The sequence below is a fragment of the Chiroxiphia lanceolata genome, chromosome 4 (assembly GCF_009829145.1).
Source record: "Chiroxiphia lanceolata isolate bChiLan1 chromosome 4, bChiLan1.pri, whole genome shotgun sequence".
In the NCBI taxonomy this organism is placed as follows: Eukaryota; Metazoa; Chordata; class Aves; order Passeriformes; family Pipridae; genus Chiroxiphia; species Chiroxiphia lanceolata.
This window is the reverse complement of record NC_045640.1, coordinates 58,807,302-58,833,037: the sequence shown is the minus strand read 5'-3', so window position 1 is coordinate 58,833,037 and position 25,736 is coordinate 58,807,302. Positions and strand designations below refer to the sequence as shown.

The 25,736-nt window shown below is 44.4% G+C and overlaps 1 protein-coding gene across 2 annotated transcripts; it reads right to left on the bottom strand.

Moving 5' to 3' along the window:
• LOC116786147 (glycerol-3-phosphate acyltransferase 3) lies at window positions 1-23,777 on the bottom strand. Of its 2 annotated transcripts, XM_032686508.1 has the most exons (13): window positions 23,242-23,777; window positions 12,804-12,876; window positions 12,422-12,475; window positions 6,759-7,029; window positions 6,191-6,265; window positions 5,618-5,707; window positions 5,328-5,421; window positions 4,812-4,927; window positions 3,603-3,658; window positions 3,042-3,127; window positions 2,479-2,607; window positions 1,971-2,050; window positions 1-1,149 (listed from the first exon to the last, which is right to left on the bottom strand). In XM_032686508.1, exons 1-13 carry the CDS (start codon window positions 23,386-23,388, stop codon window positions 1,023-1,025), a joined length of 1,398 nt encoding a protein of 465 aa, XP_032542399.1. In that variant the 5' UTR covers window positions 23,389-23,777; the 3' UTR covers window positions 1-1,022. The 2 variants fall into 2 exon arrangements, with proteins under 2 accessions (XP_032542399.1, XP_032542400.1); XM_032686509.1 differs by lacking the exon at window positions 12,422-12,475 and having other exon boundaries at window positions 23,242-23,500.
• Between the last annotated feature and the right edge of the window lie 1,959 nt (window positions 23,778-25,736).

Below are 25,736 nucleotides of genomic sequence, written 5' to 3'. Positions count from 1 at the left end.
CATTAGAAATATAGAATTTATTTTTCATTACATTCAGACAGCAATATGTTGCATATTTGGACATGCCACATCTTGTATCATAGGTGACTTATGGAGTCTATGTTTATAGTTGTGGTAGCTATTGCTAGCCCAGAAAACACCAAATGTGTTTTTGGAGTGGTTCTCTTGAGAACTTTAAGCCACCAGCAGCAATTTTTGCAGAAGGGTACTCCTGAAAATCCACTTCATAAAAATTCATTATCCAGCTGTTTCCTGTCTCTTACCTTTACAGTTTCAGAGCTCAAGAAAGCAATTTCAACAACAGCAGTGGGCAGGGAGATTGAGGACTTGCCCCTTATCTTCCCTCAAGTAGCAGTTCTCAGTAAAGATGATACCACGTTGTAAGGCCACCAAATTCCTCATGGGCCATGAACTGTGCTTTTGGCAGGGCAGCTCCTTTCCCATCCTTTAGGGTCTCTGCAGCCCTTGCTTCCATTCCCTCCTTGCACATCCAGGTGCAAGCTAACCCAAGAGTGAATCTTACAGTTCTGACAATATCCTAAAACATGTTATTTAAAAAACCTACAACAAAAACTCAGTGAGCCACGGGGGAAAAAAAAAAGACAACATTTTGTTATGTTTAAACCTTCAGTGTACCATAAGCAAGAGGTATCTTCACAACCAGTTTTCCTGACAGCATCTGTTCAGTGTATTTCCCTTCATCCTTACAAACTCAGAAAAACTGGGGTGCTATTTTCCTTGTGTCTCTTAACTCTGCTGGCATTCAACTCAGGAATACCAGGAGCTGCAGTGCATCATCACATAAAGATGGGGAGGGGTAGGAGAGTGAGAAGAGTGAATAAGGAGGAATACAGAGGCACTATCCTTGGCAGGCTCTGCACCAGCCATACAGAGAATATGCATACACGTCATGAAGGGTTTTATTGTTGTCTTGCTCTATTTTTTGTCCTTTTTTTTTTAAATTAAAAAACATTACTCCTGCTAAGGCTGGTTGTGCAAAGTTAACTTTCAAGAACCACCATTCAGTCTGACTCTGTTCCTGCAGACAGGCTTCCTATGGATCCATTTCTCACTAGCATCCTGCTGTAGTTTTTCTGCTGTTCTTCTCTGAAAGTATCTTTGACTTTCGCTCGTTTCAGACCTCCATCCCTGAAATAGAGCAAGAGGGAAAAGTAACTCATCTGGACTGTTATGACTATTGTTATCAAACTACGCATTACATTAACTGTAGAGTCTAAATTTCAAGTACTATTATTAAAGGATTTTCTTTAAAACTATAACATCCAAGTTTAAGCATGTTTATTAAAACCTTTACCTTAAGCCACAATTTGTATGAAGTCCAAATTTTGAGTCTAGCTCACTAAAGCAGCCTACTCATGTTGGTAACAGGCTGTACCTACAATAGAAATCTTTGGCAATCAGGGATGCTGCTTCCCTAGCCTGTAGGGGAAGTCAATCTTGTGCAACACCATAGTTGTCTCTTGCCTTACCTCATTCAGAGGGCCAGCTGGGCCTCACAGTTGAATCTATTTGCCCACTCTTTTCATCAAAATCTTGCTCTCAAGTTTGTTTTATAGGAAATGTAGGCATTGTACTGCCACTTACTGAAGTAGGACATGAGAAAGTCAGAGCAGAAAGCCTCAAGCCCCATTTTTTGTTTAGGCTTGACAACTAACTTCACTTCTGCTGCTTAATCACAGCAGAAGTCTCAACATGAGGAATAACTGTGAATGGGCTGCTTCAAAAGCATCAAGCCTTCAGGTGAAAATCATTCCATGTTACACACTCCAAAAACTTTGTGCATCTTTATTTTTACTTTCACATATGTGCACGTGGATTTACTCCTTTGCTTTCTCCAGAGTGTAATAAAGTGATGTCGAATGCTATCTGTCACAAAGCTAAGGGAGGAGGCACCTCTCAATCAAACTAACAGAAAGTCCATGAAGTCTAACAAGGATGGCATTACTCACCAGGGAAGTTCAGTCAGTCCTCCTTGGCGAGCAATGGCTGACCTCACTCTGTTGGCAAAGTGAACAGCATCTTCATCCTCCTTCAAGGGTCATAAATTCAACATAATCAAAGCAGAGAGAAGTGAATTGAAACAGGATTTAATAACATTTTTATCTGCTGCCTCATCAAATTAGCTCACTGCCAAATGATTTGTCCCTTATCATGCCAACATCACGATCTGATGTCCCCTTGTGGTAATAATTTAATTCATTTTTCCCCTAAAGTGTTGAAACTAGGAGAAAATTTTGCTCCAGCAGGATGCAATACTGACACTATTGTGATGGTACCAAGCTGCAACAGGAAAAACTAAGTCCAGTCATGCATCAGTCAACACTGACAAAAATCCAATACAAAACTCTGATATGGGGGCATGGGGTAGGTAGAGGTTTTGGGGAAAAAGAGTAAAAAGGCCTTTGCAGACACAGTCAAGTTCTTAAATAGCAATTAGTCAGCCAGATGTTAGATTACCTCTCTAACCATTGGTGGCAAGTACCACACGTTGCAAACAATGGCCCAGCTTGTCATTATTCGCAGCAAGTAGCTCACGATGTTGTATTTGCTGCTGTTCCAGAATGCATCTCCAAACTGAGGATCATACTGCAAAGGATCACAAAAAACAAATCATAAAACCCCTTCCCCACAGTCCATCACAGCCTCCTGGATCTGTGATTACATGACAGAACCAGCAGCAGACGTCACTCATTTGCCTGAACAGCCAAAACAGTTAAGTCTGCTGTGAGCAGCATGCTTCTCTTCCCTTCAGCACCGGGAGGGACTAGCTGGATCTCCCTTCCTTTCAGCTTTCTGGAGGAAGAAGCTGATCCCATCAGGGACTACCAGCCAGGTTCCATAGGCCAAGGGACTTCACTTTCATTTTAGCCACTTTTACTCCAGGAGTTATCCACAGCACACAGCCAATTGCCAGAGCTACTGTGCCTTCAACAGCAGCTGTACTGAGACAGCTTTCTGCCACCCAGACAAAAACAGACCTCTCAAACTCTGAAATTCAGCAGCCAGTTTTTTCCACTTACTTTGATTGCAACAGGATAGATCGTCCCTCCTATTTCAAAGCTCCCCTTCTTGAACATCATCACAGATGTATTGTTTATGCAGGTGCCTGTCCAGAAGATAAAGTCATTGTTCCATACAGCCTACCACATTTCAGTAGCAACACTGTATCAACATACAGGTCCTGCCCATAAAGGTCTGCATTTGCTGCTCAGGGAGTATAACTTAAGCATCCCTCCCCTCCTTACTTTTATCCTTTGTCTTGTGACTGACTCCCTGAATAAAGCCCAAATGCATGTGAGACAAAATGCTGAATTTAAATCTATAGGACAGTGAACTGATATTCACAGGGCAAAATAAACAATCTTCCCATTCTTCTGCCTAGAGCTTCTGCCAGGAGAACCAACAGCCAGAGACAGTATTGTGTTGTCTCCAAGTTGTTGTCTCCATATGAATGATGAAAAATAGGAATGCCTTAACCAAGTTTATGGTAAGGGTGAAGATACAACTGAGCAGCAGAAGCCATGGAAAGAGAACAGGGATGACATCTACTCTGAATGGAGATAAGCAGTTCAGCTTCTTACCTTCTGGAAAAATTAAAATTGGAAGCTTGCTTTTATCTGCCACATGTTCCCTGAGTCTGTAAAAGCAGAAGGAAAGCTTAAAAGACAGTTCCTTTCCAGTCTTCTCTCCCCAGGCAGGTGCATTAAAAATATCTTTACATATTATGTATTTGTTTGAAAGCAAAGGCTTTTACTAGACACTAATTTGTACTTGCTTTTCTGTTTATAAGAACACTGAAGCTTTGTGCAAGCCACCCCTTAGGCCCGTGGTGCATTACACTGAGGCAACATCCTGTTTTCCTTCCTCTATATTATTTTATTAATGACTGTCAGGAAAGCCAACAAATGTATGCCATTAAGTCAGTCCAACTAACTCTGATCAACTCAACCTTCAAGAAATTACCCACATAAGAAAAAACAAAAAATTGTGCAGTGGTCCATCCAGGTTCTGCTTACTTAACAGCAGATTTCATAAAAAGTGGATTCCTAAATGCCTACAGCTCACACTATTTGAATAACACTTGGATAACTTGGCAAAGCTGTCCTGCTGTGCAGAGGTAAATAAGAGGTGGCAAAGAAGTTAACCTGCCAAAATTAACCTAAAAGTTCTTTAAAAATTAGGAAGAATTTCTATCCCTGTACTACTGTGTCCACAGGTATGCCTTTGGTGACATTCTGCAGAAAACCACTTTTTGTAAGCAGCTCATTCTTATAACTAGACACATTCTGCCCCCACCCAAACAAGTGAAGCTTGGTATTTCCAGTGGCTCACAATTTCAAATGAAATTGAGAGTTTGTATCACAGAAAGCCCGTTTTATGATCAGTATTTCTCTTCAACAGAAAATATCAAAATTTAAATAGCTTCCCATCCTTTTAAAATGTATATCTGAATTCACCAGACATTAGTTATTATGCTGATGGCTACCCAACTGAGATGTTTTGTGATAGTCCACTATTCAGACCTTACCAGAACTTTTGGGCTCATCCATGTTACCCTGTACAAACTTTTCAAGCCTTCGTTGGTGACCTTGACACCTGACATTTTGACCAGTCTACTGCACCAAAGCCCACACAAACAAGCTTATTCAGGTCATTCTGAGTGATCCAGTTTCCTGCATACCACCCCTGGAACTCACTCCAAAAACCCCTCGTCTGGGTCTTTGATTGTCCAGTGACTCTCCAGGGAGTCGGGCACAGGGAGGTAGCAGACACACCATTCCACGCCTCACCTTTTCGTCACTAGATGGCGATCCTTGATCTCGGAGCGTTCAAACCAGACGTGAGGACAGGCCTTGACCGTGGCTCGCTGGATGACTCCCATCAGCCCACCATGAACCTGGCCAACCTGCAAGCCCAGCAAGGCACATCAGCATCTAAGACACTTGAAAAGCAGAACCTCCTCTTCTCCATCCCTCTTAAAAAAAAAAAAACCAAATGCACTGGAGACTGCAAACCAGGATCAAGCAGCAACCACAAAACTGTTACACTGCATTCACTTGAGAGGAGCTAGGTGCACACAGGGAAGTGCATCCCAAGTAGTTCACCAGATGAAGACCTTAGCACTGACACTGCCAGGACAACTTCACCAGCATGTAAATTGTAGACCAACTTCAACACTAGTGCTCAAGTAGATATCTCTAAACCATGAAAGTTTAATACTGAAGTCCACAACCAATCCCCCACAATCTTTCCCTCTCATGGTCCCTCCTCTCCCTCTGCTGTGGTCATAATGGATCTGCTCATACCATTGCATAGCATCCATCATTTGTCAGAATGATTGCATCTATCGGTGATGTGTGGTTGGCAACACAAATTCCTCCTTTCTTAGGTCTGTTTTCCCTGCAAGTACATATTTTTTGGTTAGACTACTAGTGCACTAAGCATCACATTACACACACAACAGTTCCATAAAGCTGCCAGGTGACTCAGCATCTAGTGTGACATTAACTTGCAGGTAAAAAAAGAGCAGCCCCCGTTTCAAATGGGATGCTCACACACACAGAAGTATACACACACTTTTGCTATTGTCACTCACTTGTTATGATAATGGATGGTACCAGACAGAGCTCTGACGAGGATGCGGGAGCACGTGAGGTGGACCAATTCACTCAGGTAGTTTTTCACACTGAAAGAAATCACAGATATTTGGAGCATCCTGGAAAGCAGCTAGACACACATACAATATTCTCCAGCCTACTCAACACAACTCAGGACTGAAATTTTCTTGGCGTTCTGGAGCACAGAGGGATATTCCCAGTTCTACCACTCACTTGCTATTGCAGTTCAGCCAAGATATGTCATACTCTTGGTGTCACTTATCTAGGCAAGGCTGTAATCTCCTTACTGGATGTTTTTCATCCCAACACCATTACCTCCGCTACAACACTCCCTTTGAGTCTCTCCTGAGAGCGTGAGGAGCCCTTTAGATATCTCAGTGCCAAGCCTGGCAACCTCAGCCCAAAAATCAAAATGCCACTAAAAGCAAGGTCACAAATTTGTGGTTCAAGTGGACTATCAGTAGTCTGTTTGTAAAATCTGTCTGCTCCCCATCTTCAGCTGTTTGCACTGATGAAACTTGGCAAGTTCATCCTTTACACGCAGTACCTACCTGCTGTTTGGCAGCTGGCCTACCAATGTTGTTCCCACAATCATTGACGAAATCCCAATGGCAGCAAGGGTAATGCTACACACAACACAGACATTAAATAAAAATAAGTATTTTATTCATTGTAACAACACTTTCTCGCTACAAAATAGAAAGGGATTGCAGAAATTCAATTATTCCTCAGATACCCGACTTCTACAGTTCACTAACTCAGCAATCCCCTGACCTGTTGCTCAAAATCATGGTCTAGCAAAGGCAGCAGATTCAGATACAGTGTAAGGGAGCTTTACAGCTCACCCACCTTACACTTATACTGCCAATACACATGACTGTGGGGAAGAATTCATGGGAAAGATGATCACTTAGCCCTAATCTACTCTCCACAGTGAATGGCAAGATAAAAGTAATCTGAATGGTGACTTAACCATTAAAAGGAGTCCTTAAGCAGGTTAATCTTCTGTATCTGCCAATGCTGCCTTTAGACTAAAAGAAGCTGAGACGACATTTACCAAGAAAACACAAATTTATGCATTCCCAGGCTGCCAAAATCCATCAGCACCCACGAGCTTACCGTAGGGGCAGCAGGAAGCAGTACCGCACTACAACCCCAATGACCCACACAATAGTCAGCCTCAGGCTGATGTAATGGAAGTTGACATTAGTCCTCGTCAGGAGATTCCAAGAGAGCAGCTCTTCTGAGGAAAACCTCTGGGTGACTGCATCATCCACAATAGCCCCAAACCCTTTTCTGCAGAAGTAGAAAACGTCAGAGAATTCGAAATTCAATTCATCCATATGTGCAATTTCTTCCTCCATAGACGTTTCATCTCTTTCAATGATACCTTGGGAAGGAAATGGTAACCACATGAGGAAATAATTCTGTGAATTAACAGTCATTCTCCAAATCACTTGTCACTCTGCATTACCCAAGGAGATAAACTGACTTTCAGAGCCCCTCCTATGACAGCAAGATCAGCTGGGTAGTTGAACACAGCATACTCTTCAGTAGGCCAGTTCCAGTTCCCCTTCCTCACATCTACTCCTTGAGCAGAAAATACATCAAATTCTGTTGCCTACTGAACATGAAGCAAGAAGACTAACCCTTTCCCACCATCTAACATGCTCTCAACTCTGCAACTTTATCCAAGACCATTTTATGCTTTCAGATGAAACCAGGTGAGACCTTGTCCTTTACATTCCCTTCTGTGCTCTGTATATTTGTAGGCATTTATTCTTCTCAATGGAGGCTTTCCTGTTCCCTAAGCCCATCTTATATTGTGGTGTCCCTCAGTCACATTCAGCTGAAATGTGTTCTGCTGTTACTTGTCAAAGCCCCAGACCACAACACTGTGCATGGACCAGCTTTGAACCAAATGCACCTTCCTCCCTTCACAGCACAAGTCTTTCCTGTAAGTAACCCCACAATTTTTTTAATTTAGTTAAAAATCAAACAAAGAAACACATCAAACAAAGTCATGCCTAGAGGTGCCTTACTATAATTTACTTCAGTTGTGTTTCAGTTGAACTCTGACCACGTAATGCCCGGCAAAAGACGAGAAACCTGGACAGTTCAGAACTGCAGTAGCAATAGGAAGTATTCCCTCTTCTCCTCCCCTCTTTTCACTTTTTATACTTATGGTCTGATAACCTCCAATTTCTCACTAGAGCTTTTAAAGGCAAGGACAAATTGTGTAAGCTAAATAAAAAGATCAAGTAACTGCTTTCTGGTAAGCAAGTCTGGCTCCAGAAACTGATGACTGAAGAAATTTAGAGTAACAGTTCACCAGAACAACCATCCCCTGAGACACTCAACTTGGATTACAGAGGTCCAAGTTCAGGTTGCCACTCTGTCAGACATCCTCTGACAAATTGCATAATCCTTGTGCTTCCGTGTCAAGATAAAAAAGGGAAGGGACGTAGCACCAACTTCTTCGAGCTACTAAGAACTTTCCACATTGTATAAAGTGTTTTTTGTAGGAAATCTGCATCCCAATGAAGTCTTGCCAGCAGAAAAACTCTGAACATATATTTGCTGTGAAATCACACACAACATTTAAATGACAAGTGATATGGAAAATCTTCGTATTGCACTGTAGCATTCATAGGGGATAACACAGGAAGCTCCAAGATGCAAGGCCCACTAATTACTGAGGACAATGCTAAAGAACATCATCTAAGAGATGTCACACTGAAACAAAACCTATTAACACCTTCAGCTTTGAACCTGGCAGCCATGTCTTCCAATTCCATCACACCACCTCACCGCATCATCCTATCACAAGCCTACAAATATAAATCATTAATATGGCACACCAAAATGGCACATCACATGCCCTTCAGGATCTAAATTATACAAGCATGCATCACATCAAACATTCACCAGAATAAACTACACTTGTGTTGTATTTTAAACCCAAATCAGAGCTCTAGTTTGTGGTTCAATTTTTCTCACAGTCAGTCCCTTAAACCTCTAAACTTTGAAACATCCAGGACTGTAGGCATATCAGTCCAACCTGTCTGCTCCACACTGCTGGAGACAGGTCGTAGGCAAGAAACCAGGGGAACTCTCCAGCACCCATCACACAAGTATCACTCTTCTCTCCAGATGCCAGAACTAGGAACACTTCCTCCTTATCCAGACTCTGGTTCAGCACCTGTTAAGCATCTGGCTCACCCAGCTACAACTTCTTGGCTGAAACCAGCCCAGGGTTCAAGGTTATCTGCTGGCAAGTTGAAAGAGCACGGCTGTACTGTCTTGCCTCATCAGCCTGCACTGTCCTTGTCACATGATGCCCCCATGGACCAGCCCTGGGACAAGCTACTCCAAGCCAGGATCTCAGCAGCACACAAAGGTATTATGAACAGAATGGTAACACATGCTGCTCTGGTCATGTACTTAGCTGTCTTGTAATCAGAAGGAACATTTAATGGCCTTTAATCCTTGGCCATGGGCAGAGTTGAGTTTGCCAAAGACAGCACTATGCAGGAGAACAGCCAACATCACTCTCAACCAAACAAAAAGCCATAGCAGCAGATTTACTCAGCGTTGCTGCACAAGCCCCAAGCCTTCAAGCTCACATACTCTAGGTCACCTGATTATACCAGGCTCAAATTTGACACTGTCTACTTACACAGTAAGTATATACTACATAGTGAGTAGATGCTACTAACTAACATGCTTAAACTTTTCTTTTATTGGATGTAATTTTCAAAACTGACTTAATAGCATTTTTGTCTTTTTTAAACCCACCAGCTTGAAGACAACACAGCCAACACCCACACAGAGCTGAGAGCTGGTTATTCAGCTGCAATGAGACAGACATCAAGCCTCCAGCTACCTGCTCAGCCAAGAGCTACCATTGGCTCCAGCACAAATATGCTGCCCTCTAACACAGAGGCACCCTAGGTGACAGCACCAGGTAACTGCCTAAAGCAACTACATTTCTCCCTGGACTATTCCTTATCACAGCACCAGTGCAGGGGCAGTGGCTGTCATTTCTGCCAAGAGATGTGAAATACACTGGGTTTGGTACTGCAGAGGAAGGTGGTGTCTCCTCAGTTGTGCTCACTCATCTTTTTGTCTTTTTTTTTTATTCACAGACACAATTTTAAGGTGTTTGGGAAGACCATTTTTGCTCTGCCTGCAAACAGGAAAACTTGCCCTTGGCAAATGCATCTGCAATGCTCCCTCCTATCCTGACCCAACTCTTAGTGATGACTGGATGGTCAGGAAAGATGGAAAAGGTGATACACACTCCCTTTCATGACTTAACATGCACATGTGTACACACAAACATTTACCTTTACCCTGTTTTATCAACTACTCTGTAACACATTATCAGCAGGAATTTCTCCTCCCTTAGTAAGTATTGTGTAATGCAATTGGGCCTCTCTGCCTGCTCATGTTTTGTCACTTCAGGGGATGCCAACTTATATAATGCATAGACCTACACTTGCCCTGACCCTCCAGCACTTTCATCCACATACAGGAATCCAGTCTCCTAATTACAAGTCAGTTATTCCTACACTTGAAATACTCCCAAGAGCAATACACAGAGCACAGCTTGGCACAGCAGGCTTCATATCTCCCCTGTTTCCCACACCTTCTCAATAAGTAACAGTTAAGACTAGCTTCCTGCAGAAAGAGCCATCTACAGTGGGGAAAGGTTTTAATCTTTTATTTCAGATATAAAAAGGACATTAAAAAGTGGTGCTTCAGGCCACCACTGCAATTGTGTATCCCCATACATAAGACCACCTGAACACAGCCCCCATGCAATCATCTGTATGAATTATCTCAGACCATTTTTACTATCAATGATGCTGCTCCAGGCAGTGGAGTACACTCAATTTAGTCTGAACCACGGCACATATTAACACTATACACCCCTCAGTCATGCACAAGACAACCAGCTATTTGGAGTTTTTTGGAAAGATAGCTCATTGATATATCTACTAACTGGGACCTCTCCCTTTTCTTTTCTAGAGAAGAAATAATTACATGTGAGAATGACCAGATGTCTAGGAAGACAAAATCTCCTACTGCACAGCTAAAGCAGCACAGCCAGATCTCTTGCCCTTTCACTGACCCATGGCATGATGGGGCACTATCAGCCTTACAAGAAGAAAACAGGTATCTTGCTGCATCATTGACAGCCTGTGAAGCACATAACAGGGCACTGACATTATTTGGAAGGACCTTGCCTTCCCCTGCCATCCCTCAGAAATACCCCACAACTGTCAGGACACTGGTGAATGATACAGGATGTACTTTTTCTCAGCCACTTTAAAGTCAGTAATTAAATAAGACAAGTTTTAAGCTGTTTTAAGAGCTGCTGGGCAGTATCTCCAGTTTATTTTTACAGGTGCTGACACTTGCATCTCCTACCATAGAAGCCTGTTTCATGCCTGGCCTGCAGATCGTAAGATACCAGTGTTTACAGTATTGATAAAGATACTCCTCTGCAGATGAAACACACACAACCAGTTCAGCAATTCAGTCCCCATTACTGCCTCGTGTTTGCATGAGCTAATTCCTAGAATCAGGTAACAACTGACTCGTCTACTAACTGGCAAGCTGGGCCTGTTTCCAGCTGTGCTGCCTAATGAGGGAGTACATAGAAAACGCTGCCAAAGGCTGTCAAAACCAAGCAAATGATTAGCAATACTGAGGCATTCAGGAACCAGGAGGAAACCAACTGCAGACTACAATGCCTTTTGAGCCTTCTGTTTCCTAGGCAAACTCAGACTGCTCTCACAGCTCCAAAGTCTTACAGCCAACTCTGACCTACTACAGCCTACCAACTGACCTACTACAACTCAGAGACTATGGGTTAAGACATAGTAAAAAAAACAATTTCAAAATTAGGCTAAAGGAAGAATTATGAAGCAATTTTTCAGCTGTCTTTCTACAGACAAGGAGTGTAAGAAGTCTGACAAACACTGATATAAACTCCAGGGGGCAAAAGCCCAATAGAAGCAGACTGAAAAAGGGGAATGAGTATAACACCACACACTTGAATCTGGCAGCCCTACAACAGGAAAGCACTGAGCTGGGAAAAGAAAAGTACTGTCCAATAAACATCCAGATCTCCTCAGAGAATATTTTCAGTGTACTCTGATGCTGTTAGGACTGAGATAGCTGGCCAGCAACCCTGCAGAAAGTGACTTAAAGAGATTTCAAGATAAAAATCAACCTTATATTTAAAATTGAAAACTTCCATCAAGTTTGAGGATGGTCTCCATCTTACGCTTTACTTTGTTTTGTTAAACGATGTTATTTCATACACTTCATTTCCTCATCCCCTGTTTGTCAACCATTCAGTACAAGCCGGTAAAAAAAGCATTTCATCCTGCAGGAACAGCAGCACTGTAAAACAATTAGATGTATCAGAGTGCTGGTTTTAGCTGGGGTAGAGTTAATTTTCTTCATGGTGGCTGGTACGGGGCTGCATTTTGGATTTGTGCTGAACACAGTGATGATAATACAGAGATGTTTTTGTTATTGCTGAGCAGGGCTTACACAGAGCCAAGGCCTTTGCTTTTCGTACTGTTACACTGCTGAAGATGTTGGAGGTGCACGGAAGGTTGGGAAGAGACAAAGCTGGGACAGGTGACCCCAACTGATCAAAAGGATATTCCATACCATATGGCATCATGCTCAGTATATAAAGTGGAAGGAAAAAAGAGGAAAGAAGGGACATTTGCAGTGATGGCGTTTGTCTTCCCAAGTACCTGTTAAGCGCCATAGGGCCCTTCTCTCCTGGAAGTATCTGAACACCTGCCTGCCTGTGGGAAACAGCGAATTAATTCTTTGTTTTGCTTTGCTTGTATGTGGAGCTTTTGCTTTCCCTATTAAACTGCCTTTATCTCAACCCACAAGTGCTCTACCTCTTACCCTTCTGGTTCTCTCCCCAGTCCCACTGGAGGGGGAGTGAGCGAGAGGCTGCTTTGGGCTTGGAGGCTGGCTGGGGTGAAACCACAACAGTCAGCATGTACCCACCCCATCTCTTTTCCAGTTCTCTCATGCACACATCTAACTAATTCATTTGCAAAGGACTCTACTCTGATTTTAGAACATCAGTCTTATCAATTTGACTTTACCCCAGGCTCTCACCATTAGCAGTAGGAGTCTTTGGCATCTGTGGCTGTGGCTTTTTGGCACCTTTTTCTATCCGTATAGTGGCCCACTGTCAAACAGAAAGAAAACATTAATTTCACAAATGCTGTATTCACTCAAGGAAGAAAAGTCACCTAAAAAAAAAAAAGCAACAGTTAATCAAAGACAGGCTGTGATTTTCAAAGAATATCTACATCAGGTCATCATCACCCATCTTCCTCAGATGTGTTCACAAACCCAAACCCATACACAGTTTCTATGAAGAAACAAACAAAGAAATAAAAAAGCAAACAAACAAAAAACACCAGAACCAACCCTCCCACACACACTCTTTGCTAGTCAGTACTTCCCAATTGTACTTGTCAGTCTTCAGAGAGCCACCTCAGAGCTTTAGTTCCAGTTCAGACACAGCCACCAAGAGCCTGAAAGGCCTCTGTCAGCCTTGCTACTTGCACACCAGCCAGCAAATCCAGGCTGCATGGGAAGCTCCAGGAGTTGAGCTAGACAACACCCCTTGAGCATACAGCACAGAATGTTCACAGAGCTGACAGACACATCACAACTCAGCCAGAGTAGTTTCACCATACTGAAGCAAAAGAAAGTCCTAACTGGGTTAAGTCAAACTAAGGCCCGCACACAGCTAATTCCACTAAAAACCAAGACAGCATTTGCAGTCACAGGAAGCTTCATTTAAATGCAGTCTCAGTACAAAAAAGGACTGCACCCAAGATTTTTCCAAGCTGAACTAACCAAAAATTCCACTTGACTCTGCAACAGCTCATTTCTTGGCATTTTCAAAGAACCATAGTGGTTTGGTTTGGAAAGGATCTTCATCTAATTCAAAGTCCACTGCCATGGGCAGGGACACCTTCCACTAGACTAGGTTGCTCAGAGCCCCATCCAGCCTGGCCTTGAACACCTCCAGGGACTGGGCATCCACAACTTTTCTGGGTAACCTGTGCCATGGCCTCACTACCCTCACAGTAAAGATTTTCTTCCTCATAACTAATCTAAACATACCCTCTTTCAGCTTAAGGTCATCCCCCCTTGTTCTATCACTGCGTGCCCATGTGGAAAGTTCCTCTCCAATCTTCTTGTAAGCCCCCTTTACACACTGGAAGATGCCATAAGGTCTCCCCAGAGCCACCTGTTCTCCAGGCTGAACAGCCCCAACTCTCTCAGTTCTCATTTTAGAGCTCTGAGCAGCAGAGGAACAGGCCAAATCCCCAGCTCTATTCATACAGCTGCAGAGAGCCCCTTCTCCTGCCCCTGGGAGGGGCTGCCACCTCACTGGGATTAACCTGCTCTTTTCCAGTGCTGGGCTGAGAGAATGAGATTGCAATAGGTGATAAAGTAAGCTCTGCTCTCCAATGAGTGTCAAAGATTCCCAGTTGCCCTGCTTCCTGCAAAACCCCCTGGCAGAACCACATCAGAATTAGAAGATTTCCTCTCATTTCCAGTCCCGGTGAGGCTGGAGCCAGTTTAACCTGTTCTCAGGGCAAAAGACTTTCTTGACCTTCATCTGACTCAGTTCCATAGAGTGCTTTTATTACACCCTGCTATCTCAGCTTCATTTTTACTGAGTTAACAATTACACCCCCTTTTCCACCCCAAAGCCTGTGACGTCAGAGTAGCCCTTCTTGGCTGGATCCTTCCTTTCCCTACATGGCAGCTTTGCTAAGGGATGGAAAGCTCAGCCAATAAGGGCTGACTCTGTGGCTCCCCACTATACACATTAATTCCTCCTCCACAGGACTTCATACTATTTCTAGGAATATAATAGGCATATTCAAGACAGACAGGGGATCTGGGAGAAATGAGCTCATAGGAGAAGATCAGGGTATTACCTGTTCAAACCTTAACAACTTAAGCAGCATACTTTTTTAACAGCATACCGATGATGCTCACTGGTCTGCACAGGAAGGACCCAGACCAAAGATAAACCACGCATTTTCCACCTCTCCGCTCTAACCAAGCCGTGGGGCATTTGGAGATGCAGTTCCCTTTTGGAAGGTCAGCATCCTGACTCATGGCATTATCTCCACCACACAGCTTCCCAGTACAAGCCTGTACTGCTTCATGTATCAAGTCTTGCTGAATCACAACCTACCCAACCAATATAGTAATTTGTTTTTTTCAGTTCTGCTGCTCCTAAGGCAATAGCTCTTCCAGGAACTCAGTACTTTCTGGCTACACAATATCCTCAGTAGTGTTATGGCCATAAAAGTTCTGGGAGATACCAAATTAAAATACTGTTCAGTGAAGAAACTATTCACAATACTGTCATTTATACATTTCTTCTATGAAATAGGTTTGGGGGTACAGGAAGACCAGCACACACAGTCATTCTCTGACCAAGTTTGAACCACTGAATTCAATGAATTAAAATCTCCACAAACAGGTAAATCACTTATCACATAGAAGAGAAAGAGCATACTTGGCTAATGGTCTCAGCCAAACACACTAGCAGAAAAAATATTTTTTCATCTTTCAAATTCACTCAAAGGGGTAATCAAAACCTGGAAGAACATTTTCTGCTTGGTGTTTAGAAAGAGCATGCAACAGTCTCCCCACAAAGCTTTTGCTACAGAAACCCTGCAGTTATGGGTTCATGCTAGACACTGTCAAAAAGGACACAGGTTATTGAGACACACTTTTGTAATGCTCAAAAGCTTGTAACATCCTACTGTACTGCAGTATCCTTTGTCATTCTGCTATGCAAAGGAGGCAGCGGACTCTTCCCAAAGCAGACAGAAACTGCAGGGTCATGTAACTCAAGTCTGTTTCTACTGCACATATATGTTTATCAACCCTACTGAGAAAAGTACATTCCTTCTTCCTAAGTCTTATCTCCACAGGTTCATCTACCTCCAGAAAGGTACAGCAGCCCACTCTGGTGGGGGGAAGGAGGGAACAGTGGCAGAGAGAGACTAGAGCAGATAGCTCCCTTTGCCCTCTACCCATGTTTTCCCAGGAGTTGGGAGCACTGCCCCAGGCTTGACACCAGCGTGGCATCTTGTACAAAGGTTGAGCAGAGCGTTCCAGGGAACAGCTGACTTGTGCTCCACTAGTCAATAGCTGAGGCAGTTTTATGTTCCCTGCCAGGTCTCCCACGTGATTTAAGTACACTTAATAAAACATGCAAGGATGAGACCAACTCCCCCTCTTTGCCAGGAGCCTTTGGGCATTCAAGGATCCACATCTACCAGATGCTACAGCAAACAAGCTTTAAGTCCTCTCTGTCAGCTTTCTTCTTCCCTCAATCCATCATATTTCTAGAAAATATTCATGTTCCAGCAACCAAGCAGCAAGACATTTTTACTTAACTTTAACTTACCGTCTAATTCTTCCACTTATTCTCAGGCACCTGAAATAACGGCACTATCATCAAAGCCAAAATCTGAACTTTGATCAAGTGAAAAGCTTGTTTATATCCAGGTTGAAAAACAAAAGAGACACCACATGCAGCAGTGTGAGTAATTTCCCTTCCTTCCTGCAAACTAGGGATATGTACCATCCATCGCTGTTTCAGCTGGTTCCTATGCTAGAGGACAACTTTATGCTACAAAGAGTGATCACCATGTGAGCTGATCCATCCTACAGAGGGGAAAATACTGTGTTTGTGTATTAGAGATCAAAAAGCGTGAAACAATTACAAGCCATAGCCTCCATTCCACTCAGGAAATGAGCAAAAAGCAGACTGGCAGGTCTTCTGGATCTATCAGTAATATTGACACAAATCTAGGTGGCTTCTCCCAGCTTGTGAGCTGGCGCTGAGCAGGTAGTTTCAAATACTTGGTGCAGACCTAAGTTTTTAGTAGGGATTCTTGAAGATGCTTTTTGGAATGAGTATAAAACACCAGGCTCCTGAGTAGATTAAAAACAGTTTTGCAGCTGGGGCTGCCCACAAAGCTACAACTGTAGTTAGAAAGCAGCATGATCACATAACTACAAACATCACCACAAGTCTGATTTTGAAATTTTAGTATTCCAACTGCTCACAACAAAGTAGTTTGGATGTTCTAATCACACAAGGCAGAATCTGAAGATATCACACTTCACTAGGCAAGGAAAACACCAACTTTTCCCTAAAAAGGCCTCCCTCCTCATCCTCCTAGGAAAGGCCTTTAATTTATCAACACCTTAAAAAAAAGAACCAACAATAACAAAATCAATTTAACATATACATCACTGAGCAATTGCCACACATACAGGACTTATGCAGTACTTAGAGAAAGATACAGTCAGACTTCAGAACCAAAAATCACACAGCATTTACAGGAGATGTGAAAAACCCTTCCTAACTCCAGATAAGACAGTTGCCAAATAGACAACTACCTTCAAAGACAAGCTTGACATACTGTTTCATGAAAGCACATCTAGAGATATTTTGCTAGGATCAAAAGTCAAGTTACTAGGAACACTTCAGAGATTTCCCCTGTTTCCCTAACAGATGGAGCTTAGCCTTTCACCTCATTTACCACCTTTACATCATCTCTGGCTTAATAGCAAAGTTTGACCATTATTCAGAAGAAGAGGGATGACTGAAATCTGTAGTCATGTGAAGTTAGACTACTGGTGTTCTTCTGTTTAAAGGCACTGCCAGATAAGAGCCAAAAATTTATATGCTAGTTCAGGTGGGTACTACTCCTTGGAGTCTCTCCAAACCTCAATAACAACAGAAAGGTTTCATAGCACCTCCCACACAATGCTGCCTTGTTTAACACAGCAAAATCTGCATGCCAATTACTGGGTTGTTTTGTGTGAGGAAAGGGCACCAGCACCATCAAGAGGAGCAATCAATTCCGAGTGAGGGCAAAAGGTCCTCTTGATCTCCCATGAATCTTCTCATCCTGATGGACATCTGTCCCCCCCAAGGACCTTTCCAAATTGTTCTGCACAATGACCTGTATAGCAGGTACTTCATGGTAGACAGGTATCCAAAGACCAGGAGTCCAGCTTTACAGAAAAACACTAAGGGCATCAGCAACAAAAATGCCAAGTAGCTTCTTTTATGCCAGCTTCACAAACTCTTACTTTAAGGCAAGCTTTGAATACAGTTGTTGTTATTTTTTTAACAGCATTTGCTTACCAACAGTATCAGGAATCCCAATGTTCACATGCTGTGAAATTGAGAGCAGTTTCAGATCAGTGTTGTTGACCTGGAAGATGCTGCATTAATTAGTGATGCAACCACAGCAGAGGATAACCCCCAGCTCTGCCAAACTTATGTGCAAGGAGCCTTGATTTTTAAATCTGTGGTAAACATACAGAAAGGCCTTCAAAGGACTGGGGTCTAGGTTAATACGGGCCAGGAATTCACTTCATGATTCTGCAGCAAATTTGCTAAAATACTATTCCAAAAGCCAGTTCCAAGCTCTGTAAACAAGGATGCGTCATTCACATCAGGCATGTCTCCAAGACATGCTCCTCATTACCATCTGAGCTGGCAGCTTTCAGAGCCACTCTCTCACTTCAGAACCCTCAGATTCTCCTCTGCCCAGCAGTCCTTGAAGGATAGCAATTACAGAGACAGAGGCCTTCACTGACACCGTGCAATGACATTAGTCAGCAAAGCTTGCTTCAGAGGCCAGTGAGTTACAGAAGAAACAGTCAAAACCCACAATGATTCATCTATTTATTAGCTTACATCTTCTCCTTTTCCCTTCCCCACCCTTACACCCAGCACCATATGCAACCCTGACAGTGACTTATGGGAAGAATCACAGAATCAACTAGGTTGGAAAAGACCTCTGAGATCACCTCTGACCTAACACCACCTTGTCTATTAAGTGCCACATTCAGTCTCTTCTTCAATACCCCCAGGGCCAGTGACTCCACCATGTTCCTGGGCAGCCCATTCCAAAGCCCAATCACTCACTCTGTAAAGAGCTTCTTCCAAATGTCTAACCTAAGAAGCTGCAGCCTGGACATACATTACAGTCCATCCCACCTACCCTGCACAGTCACGATCTCTAGTTTGACCACAGGCACTGAAAAGTCCTTTTTTCCCCCCACAGGTATATTTTTCTCAAGTTTAGGTCCATTCATATTGCCAAGGTCACCTGTAACACAAGTAACTTGGGCTTAAACCTCCTACGTACCAAGTAAAGTTACATTCTTGTCCAGCAAAAGCACATTCCCTGCAGGGCAGCATAATAAGTTATCAGAAATTGCTTCTGTTAAAAGGGGCCGCTATTAAACCTCGATGGATCAGTTACAGGACGTGGAAAACACCTATGACTGCAAGCATCTGTTGTGCATTACAGAAGGCAAAGCCAACCACACAAGAAGTGCTCTCTCTGTTAACTGCAAGCCCCACAAGGAGCCTCAAGAGACTGGGGAGCAGGGCAGTGCCTTCAAAGGGCTTGCAGTCAGCAACAAACCATTAGTCCAAAAATAGACAATAATCTGATGTTAGTTAATAGCCAGGTTGTTTGTTTCCTGACACAAATGTGACCCAATAATTTCACTTCCCTCAGGCCTTCTTGTTTCTTAATATTTCACAAGTATCATGCACCACGTTTCTTGTCTTTAAAAAAGACAAGAAACATATTCCCACTAGATAGATCAAGCAGAACAATTTGTACAAAGTGTTGCTGACAGCAACCCTACTGTGTTAGGTAGCTAGGCACACACACCAAAAAAGCCCCACAAAGAAACAAACAAAACAGCAGAATGAAAAAACACCAAAGTACTGGAATTAGTTTTAACAAATTGAACTGCAGTCTGTCAAGCAAAGATCATTACTGGGGGGCAGGGGGCTCATTGCTACTGCCAAATATATGGACACACGGTCTAAACAAGTCCTCCAGATCTTCTACAAACTGATGAAAATAGAGAAACAGATTGCTCTGTGGCAATGGCTGCTCTATGGGCCTTAAGGAAAGACAACTGACTCTCTGAAAGGCTTCACCAGCCCCAACCATATTAGAGCTCATAAAAGAGGCAACAGATTGAGACAGAGGAAAAATGAGACAGAGAGGTGAAGATGCGCTAAGTTTAAAAATGGACGCTTTCTGATGATGTTGAAAACTGAACAGGGAGAAATGCAGCATGCTGTGATGATTGCAAGAGGCAGTCCCCAGTGTTCTAGCAGTAGGAAAGATTTCTGCAGCAAGTGATTTCACAAGCATCGGCACAGCAGGTGACTAGCCTAGACTAGCTCCTCGTAGGGGTGAACAGCTGCTGGAGATGCTTTTTAAAACCATGCTTCTATTAACACTGAAAAGGAAGCCACAGGCAGAAATGAGCAGTTTCCTAGAAGTCTGCTGAGTTTGGTAAGGCAATTCAGAAGCAAGTTAATGTACTTTAAGGAATACCCATGTGATTGGGGGAATGCAGGCTTTCTAATAGCAAGTGGTCTGCCTGCTGTACTTCATTCCTCTGGTATTAGCACAACTGGTCACAATTTTCTACTCTTTTTCCCCTTATCACATAGGAAAAAAATCTACTTATATTCTCCATACAAAGCTGGTAATCCCTGGTGCAGTACTTAGGGGTCAAATGCAAGCCAACAGAAGCACATCCTCATCTGTACATACTGCATTCTGCTTAGAAGCATGCGTCTTGCTGAGGCAGCTCAGTATGGAGAAAAAGCTATTGTGTACCAACTGATGTCCCTTGTCAGAAATGTCAGATGGTCAAAGTACAAAAACACTTTGTTCCTAAAAGGAGCTTTCCCATCCCTTTTCCTGGACCATGCTTACAGCACTGGGAACAGGCTTCTGCCCTCCTGAAACAAGCAGAAACAGATTTCTTTTCTTGTTGGCAGGAAAAAATCCAAGCACAAGTGTTCTGCTAACCTCAACTTGCTCCTTACCACAGCCTGCATAACAACTGAAGAACACCAGACTCATATGCCATTTCATCTGACATGACAGTGGACCAGCACATGCACCACAGTCAACTGTAGATTTACCATCTGTTTAGTCTCTGGACTATGGACAGACTTGGACCCTCACAGCAGATTAGCTTTAAAAAAGCACGTTTTTTTTACCTGACAACAGATGCCATGGAGGAAACAAACCACAGTCACTGTCCTCCCACTGTGCCTGCTACATGCCAACGTGTGTCCTCCCACATGCCAACATGTGGGATATAAGCAGGCAAAACCAAAGAGCAACTTGGTATTCAGCTGGGATGCACAAACAGCCACCACTTTCTGCAGTTCCTGTGATCCAGCCCATCAAAGAGACAACAAAGGTGGCAGCAGCATCATCATCTCATCATCCCGACTGAACACTCTGCAGACCCAAGGGCCCATCCTCCTCCTGGCAAAGAGACAAGGGAGACTGCCTGGGAGATCCAGGGCTGGAAGCTGAAGAGGAAGCTTAAGGCAGCTATTATGTTAACCATTGTTGTGAAAAAGGCCTCAGCCTATCAGAGACTGCAGCATCCTCTGACTCCACATAGCCAGGAAACTCCTCTCAGAAGAAAACCTGTACACTTGATTCAAAACCCCAGGCAGTTTCAGACTCCCAGGTAGCAGCTGTGTATTTAGCACTTTCCACCCTTAACATGATTTTGGCAGGGAAAAGTCAGGGGCAACAACACGTATCTTGTCAGGTGCTCTTGCAGGTGCTGCTTGGAATGGCTGGCAGACAATCAGCTTGTCTCTGTCAGGCTTCTAACCAAGGCAGACCTGTGAGCCAAGGAACAGGAGTCATTCACAACAAACCACTTCCTTTCAGAGATTCTCTCCATGCAGGTATTCTGAGTACAAAGAATTCACAGGCAAAGCAAGGTCAAATAGAGGTAAATGGACTACCTAGGTGGATTGAGTTTCTTCACTCTCCTGCAGGAAGTTCACCTTAGCTGACTCTTCTTCTCAGAACACTTCACAGTTTTTCACTGGCTTTTCTTTTATAGATATAGTATTTTATGTAATATTTATGTTCAATATAAATTCATATTAATATAATTTTTAATATACTGACTGGTATGTAATTCCTAAAAGTATTTTACACAAAAGTAATGGCAACTCTCAAGATAAGTCATTATTTCCTCCCTTAGGCTCTTGCAATTAACCACTGTCGACATGCTGTCAGATACTTCATAATTTTGCCCATGTTGTCAGATACTTCTCCGTACTTCTGTCCAAAACATTTTGAGTCACCCCTTGTCACAACATTTGATGACACTAAAAAATAATGATTAGTGATCTAAGAAGAAAGAATGCACATTGTGGTTAATCACAGGTGAAGGCAAGTCATCCAAATAATACTATCTCACTAGGACATCTGGATTGCTCCCTCAGGCAAGTGTGACCTTCACCCCCTCACCTTCTGCTATCCAAAAACTTTTTTCCAGTAACAACTGCATCTTCTGCCCTTAACAGTTATCATCCTACCATTCAAAGCCCCAGATAGTATTTGGAGTAGATTCATTCTCACCCAAAAGCCTTAAAACATTTTCACTTGAGGCATTTAAAAGATACTATTTAAATAAGTGCGGGTTGTTTTTTTTTAGCTAAGCACCAAGGAACTTGAATGCACTAAAGTACATGAAAGTTCATCTGAAAACTTCAAAGATGATACAAACCCTACTTTTCACGGTCACATACTGATGTATACACAGCACTGACTATGCTGTGATTCATTTCACTTTTCCCCCTTCGTTGGTTTGGGTGCCCCTCCTCCTTGGGAAAAGCATCATAAAGATTTAAATCTGATCATTTTCGCCAGCAATTTTAAAACACTGTTCCTCCCCACCACCAAGAGCTTCAGAGCAAGCACTTTCACACACATACTAAATATGCCCCATGCAGAAAGCGAGAAGCTGGCTACCCTAGAGAATTCAGGGAAAGATGGCAACTGAGGGGCTGGATATGCTCAGCTTGGACGGGAGTCCGCATCTGTGAGCATCAGCACTCCTGGCACCCGCCGTCGCAGGCACCGGGCGTGCTGCCAGACATTTACACCCGTCCCAGAGCGTGACCCGGCATCATTTGTCTCAGGTGGGGGAACAGCTGTCCCCGAGCAGTGACAGCCGCGCCCAGGCCATGGTACAGCCTTAGGTAACAAGGTTTTATTTCGCTCTCCTCTCGCGGGTTCAAGGAGCACACGCCAGAGCCTCCGCAGCCACCAAATAAATCAATAAAGATTTCGAGTTTTGCCCAAGGGCTTTACGTGTAAAACCGTAAACGGGCACGGGTGATGCCAGGCAGGAGGCGGCCCAGCCCCTCTCCTCTACAGCCGAGGCGAAGGCACAGACGCACCCCGGGGCTCCCCAGCCCCGCAGCGCTGCCGGGGACCCGCACACCAGCCCGCGCCCCGCGGCCGGAGGGAGCCTTGCCCGGCCAGCCCACCCCGCCGGCCCCGCCGGGGCACGGGGGATAAAACCGGCGCCGGGAAGGGGAGCGAGGCCCAGCCCCCGAGGGGGACACCCCACCGGGGACACCCGCCCGGAGCCGCCCGCCCCCCCCCCCGCCTACCTCCAGCGTCTTCACCAGCACCCACATGTAGGCCTCGGAGATGCCCAGCGAGACGCCCAGCGCCGAGGGCAGCACGATGAGCCCGAGCACCAGCGCCAGCCACACGGCGCCCACCCGCGCCGCCACCGCCACCCACACGTCCTCCATGGCCGGGCAGCCGCGCACGACGACGCCGCCTCCCGCCGGCACCACCGCGGAGACGGGGCACCGCCTCCCGCCGGCCCTAAAGCCCCGCGGCCGCCCCTGGCCCGCCCCCGGCCCGCCCCGCTCCGCCCGCCGGGGCCGCGGCACCGCCCCAGCGGGCAGCAGGGACGGCGGAGCCTCGGGGCGGGGGGTGGTCTCACCCTCCCGCGCCGGGTGACTTGTCGTGAGGGGCGGCAGCGGGTGCTGCGCGCCGGAGGTGTTGGGAGCAGGGGGGATGTGCCTCGGGAGAGGGTGCTGACGGGGCGGAGAGCAGCTGAAAACGGGGCACGGCCGCGCTGGAGACTCCTGGTGTGGGAAAAACGGCTCCAACGGATCGGTGCTGCCCGGGCACGCTGAGGGCTGCGTGGCAGGAGCACGGGCAGGGAAGCCGCAGGGAGAAGCCGAAAAGAGCAGCCGGGGAAGTGGAAGAGAAGAGGAAAATTAGGGAGAGCCTCTAGATCTGTGAATAGTGAATAAGGACAGCTAAAGAAGGTGAAAGGGACAAGGTCTGCGCTTCAGCCTGCGGCACACACGGTCCGTCTGGGCTGTCTCGTGCCTTGGGCTAGGAAGGGGGGTTCACTCCAGCCCCCAGGGTACCCCACCAGGCATTAGGCCATGAGAAATGGAACTTTGTGGGAAGTGGCTAGGCACAGAAGTCCTATAGCACTTGCAATTACACAATATATTCCAAAAAAGCGTTGTTAGCAGAAAGAGGCTGAAGAGGGATGGAAGCCTTGACAAAGCATCCCGGGGAAAGGGAACAACATCCTCCTCCAAGAAAAAGTCATCCAACCTTTCTGTGTGCATCTTTCGTAAGTGTTTCAAAGAAATGGGATGTTTTATTTCCCTCTCCATATTCAAGAGATCAGAAATCTATCTAAGAGCCAAGTGCTTAGTATCCAAGAAAAAAACCTGAATTAGAGTCCACAGCCTAAAGAACTATTTCCAGGAGAGTCATGTGGACAAGAATGTTGCATTCTGGCTCCTCTTTTTGGCTCTGGCACTACATCATTTTGGGCAAGTCTTCTCTGCTCTCAGTGTCTTGCCTCTCCTACTCTTTGCCTCATCTGGTTAGATAATTTCACTAAGGCAGAGACAGGATGATCCCTGATGAAGCCTCTAGGGACTACAAGCACAGAAACAATTGTCCAGCTAGATCTGACATTGCCAAACACAACTTCAATGTCTTCATTTTTGTAGGTGTTTAGTTATGATCACGCCCAAAAGGCCCAGTTAGGACTGAAGGCAGTAACCTGCCTGTGCCATACACACAGAAAGAGTCCCTGCTCCAAAGACCTGCACTACAAGTGGTTTTCAAATATTACAGGGGTGTGTAGATCTGAGTCAATTATTAAGTGCCCAAAGCCTGGAACAGAAACAATTCAGAAGAACATTAGTTTCCAGTCTGGGTGATATTCATAACGCAGACACCAGTGGGTAGCTTATTTTAAATTTGTATTGTGTCTGTTGCACAGCAACAGCAGAATGTGATACAGGTCTTTTAGTACTTGCTCATGAATTTTCATCTGGAGTGCAAATGGCAGAGGCCAAAGGCTTGGTTGATTTGTTTTTATCTGGCCTTAAGGAGCAAAAGTCTCCATTCAAAGGACAGATATAGCCCAAGTAGCAACAGTGGATGCTGTCTAGATCCTGAGGAAAACAGGACAGCGTTCACAGTAATATGTCATACAGATTTACGTCTCCATTACATTTCAATATCTTCATTTAGATAGCAACATCTAAAATTGCCATCTGAAGCAAGAATTATAATACAGATAATCCCGTGCAAGGCAAAGTGTTGCCTTGTGTGTTTGTTGAGAAAACAAACCTTGAAAATTGAAAATAATTTGTTTGACTTAGTCCATGTGCTTGTTAACCTCTGCTTTAGTAAAATGGCACAGCCTATCTCAAATTTGATGGCGTGTGGCAAATTCCTGAGTCTCAGAGGGCTGAAATCCATCAGTGTACCTGAAGCAACAAAAAGAAGATTCTGGAGATCTCTACTTGTAATATTCATTGCATGGAATTAAGGGCTTATTATTGCTTTTTTTTCTGCAATAGCCCAGCTATTGGACCTACTGGCACTGTCCTCAGGCTCCATAAACAAATAGTAGGAAGGGAGCAGTCTCTACCAACATTTGTGTTTTCAGAGCAGGGGGAAGGCAGCTGGTTCGATCCTTGTAGTCACTACACACTAGGGGGAAAAAAAACTGGTGAAAACATCTTCTGATGGGAGGCAGCCATCCTGTGTAAGCTGAACAGAACCAGGACAGATGCAAGACTCACACATAAATAGAAACTCTTTATTGCAT

Coding starts and splice junctions, on each gene's coding strand:
- LOC116786147 (XM_032686508.1), bottom strand. CDS start 23,388: ATGGAGGACGTGTGGGTGGCGGTGGCGGCGCGGGTGGGCGCCGTGTGG. Junction 12,476..12,803: donor AAAGACTCCTACTGCTAATG/GTGAGAGCCTGG, acceptor TGTTTCCCACAG/GCAGGCAGGTGTTCAGATAC. Junction 5,708..6,190: donor GGCCAGCTGCCAAACAGCAG/GTAGGTACTGCG, acceptor GATTTCTTTCAG/TGTGAAAAACTACCTGAGTG.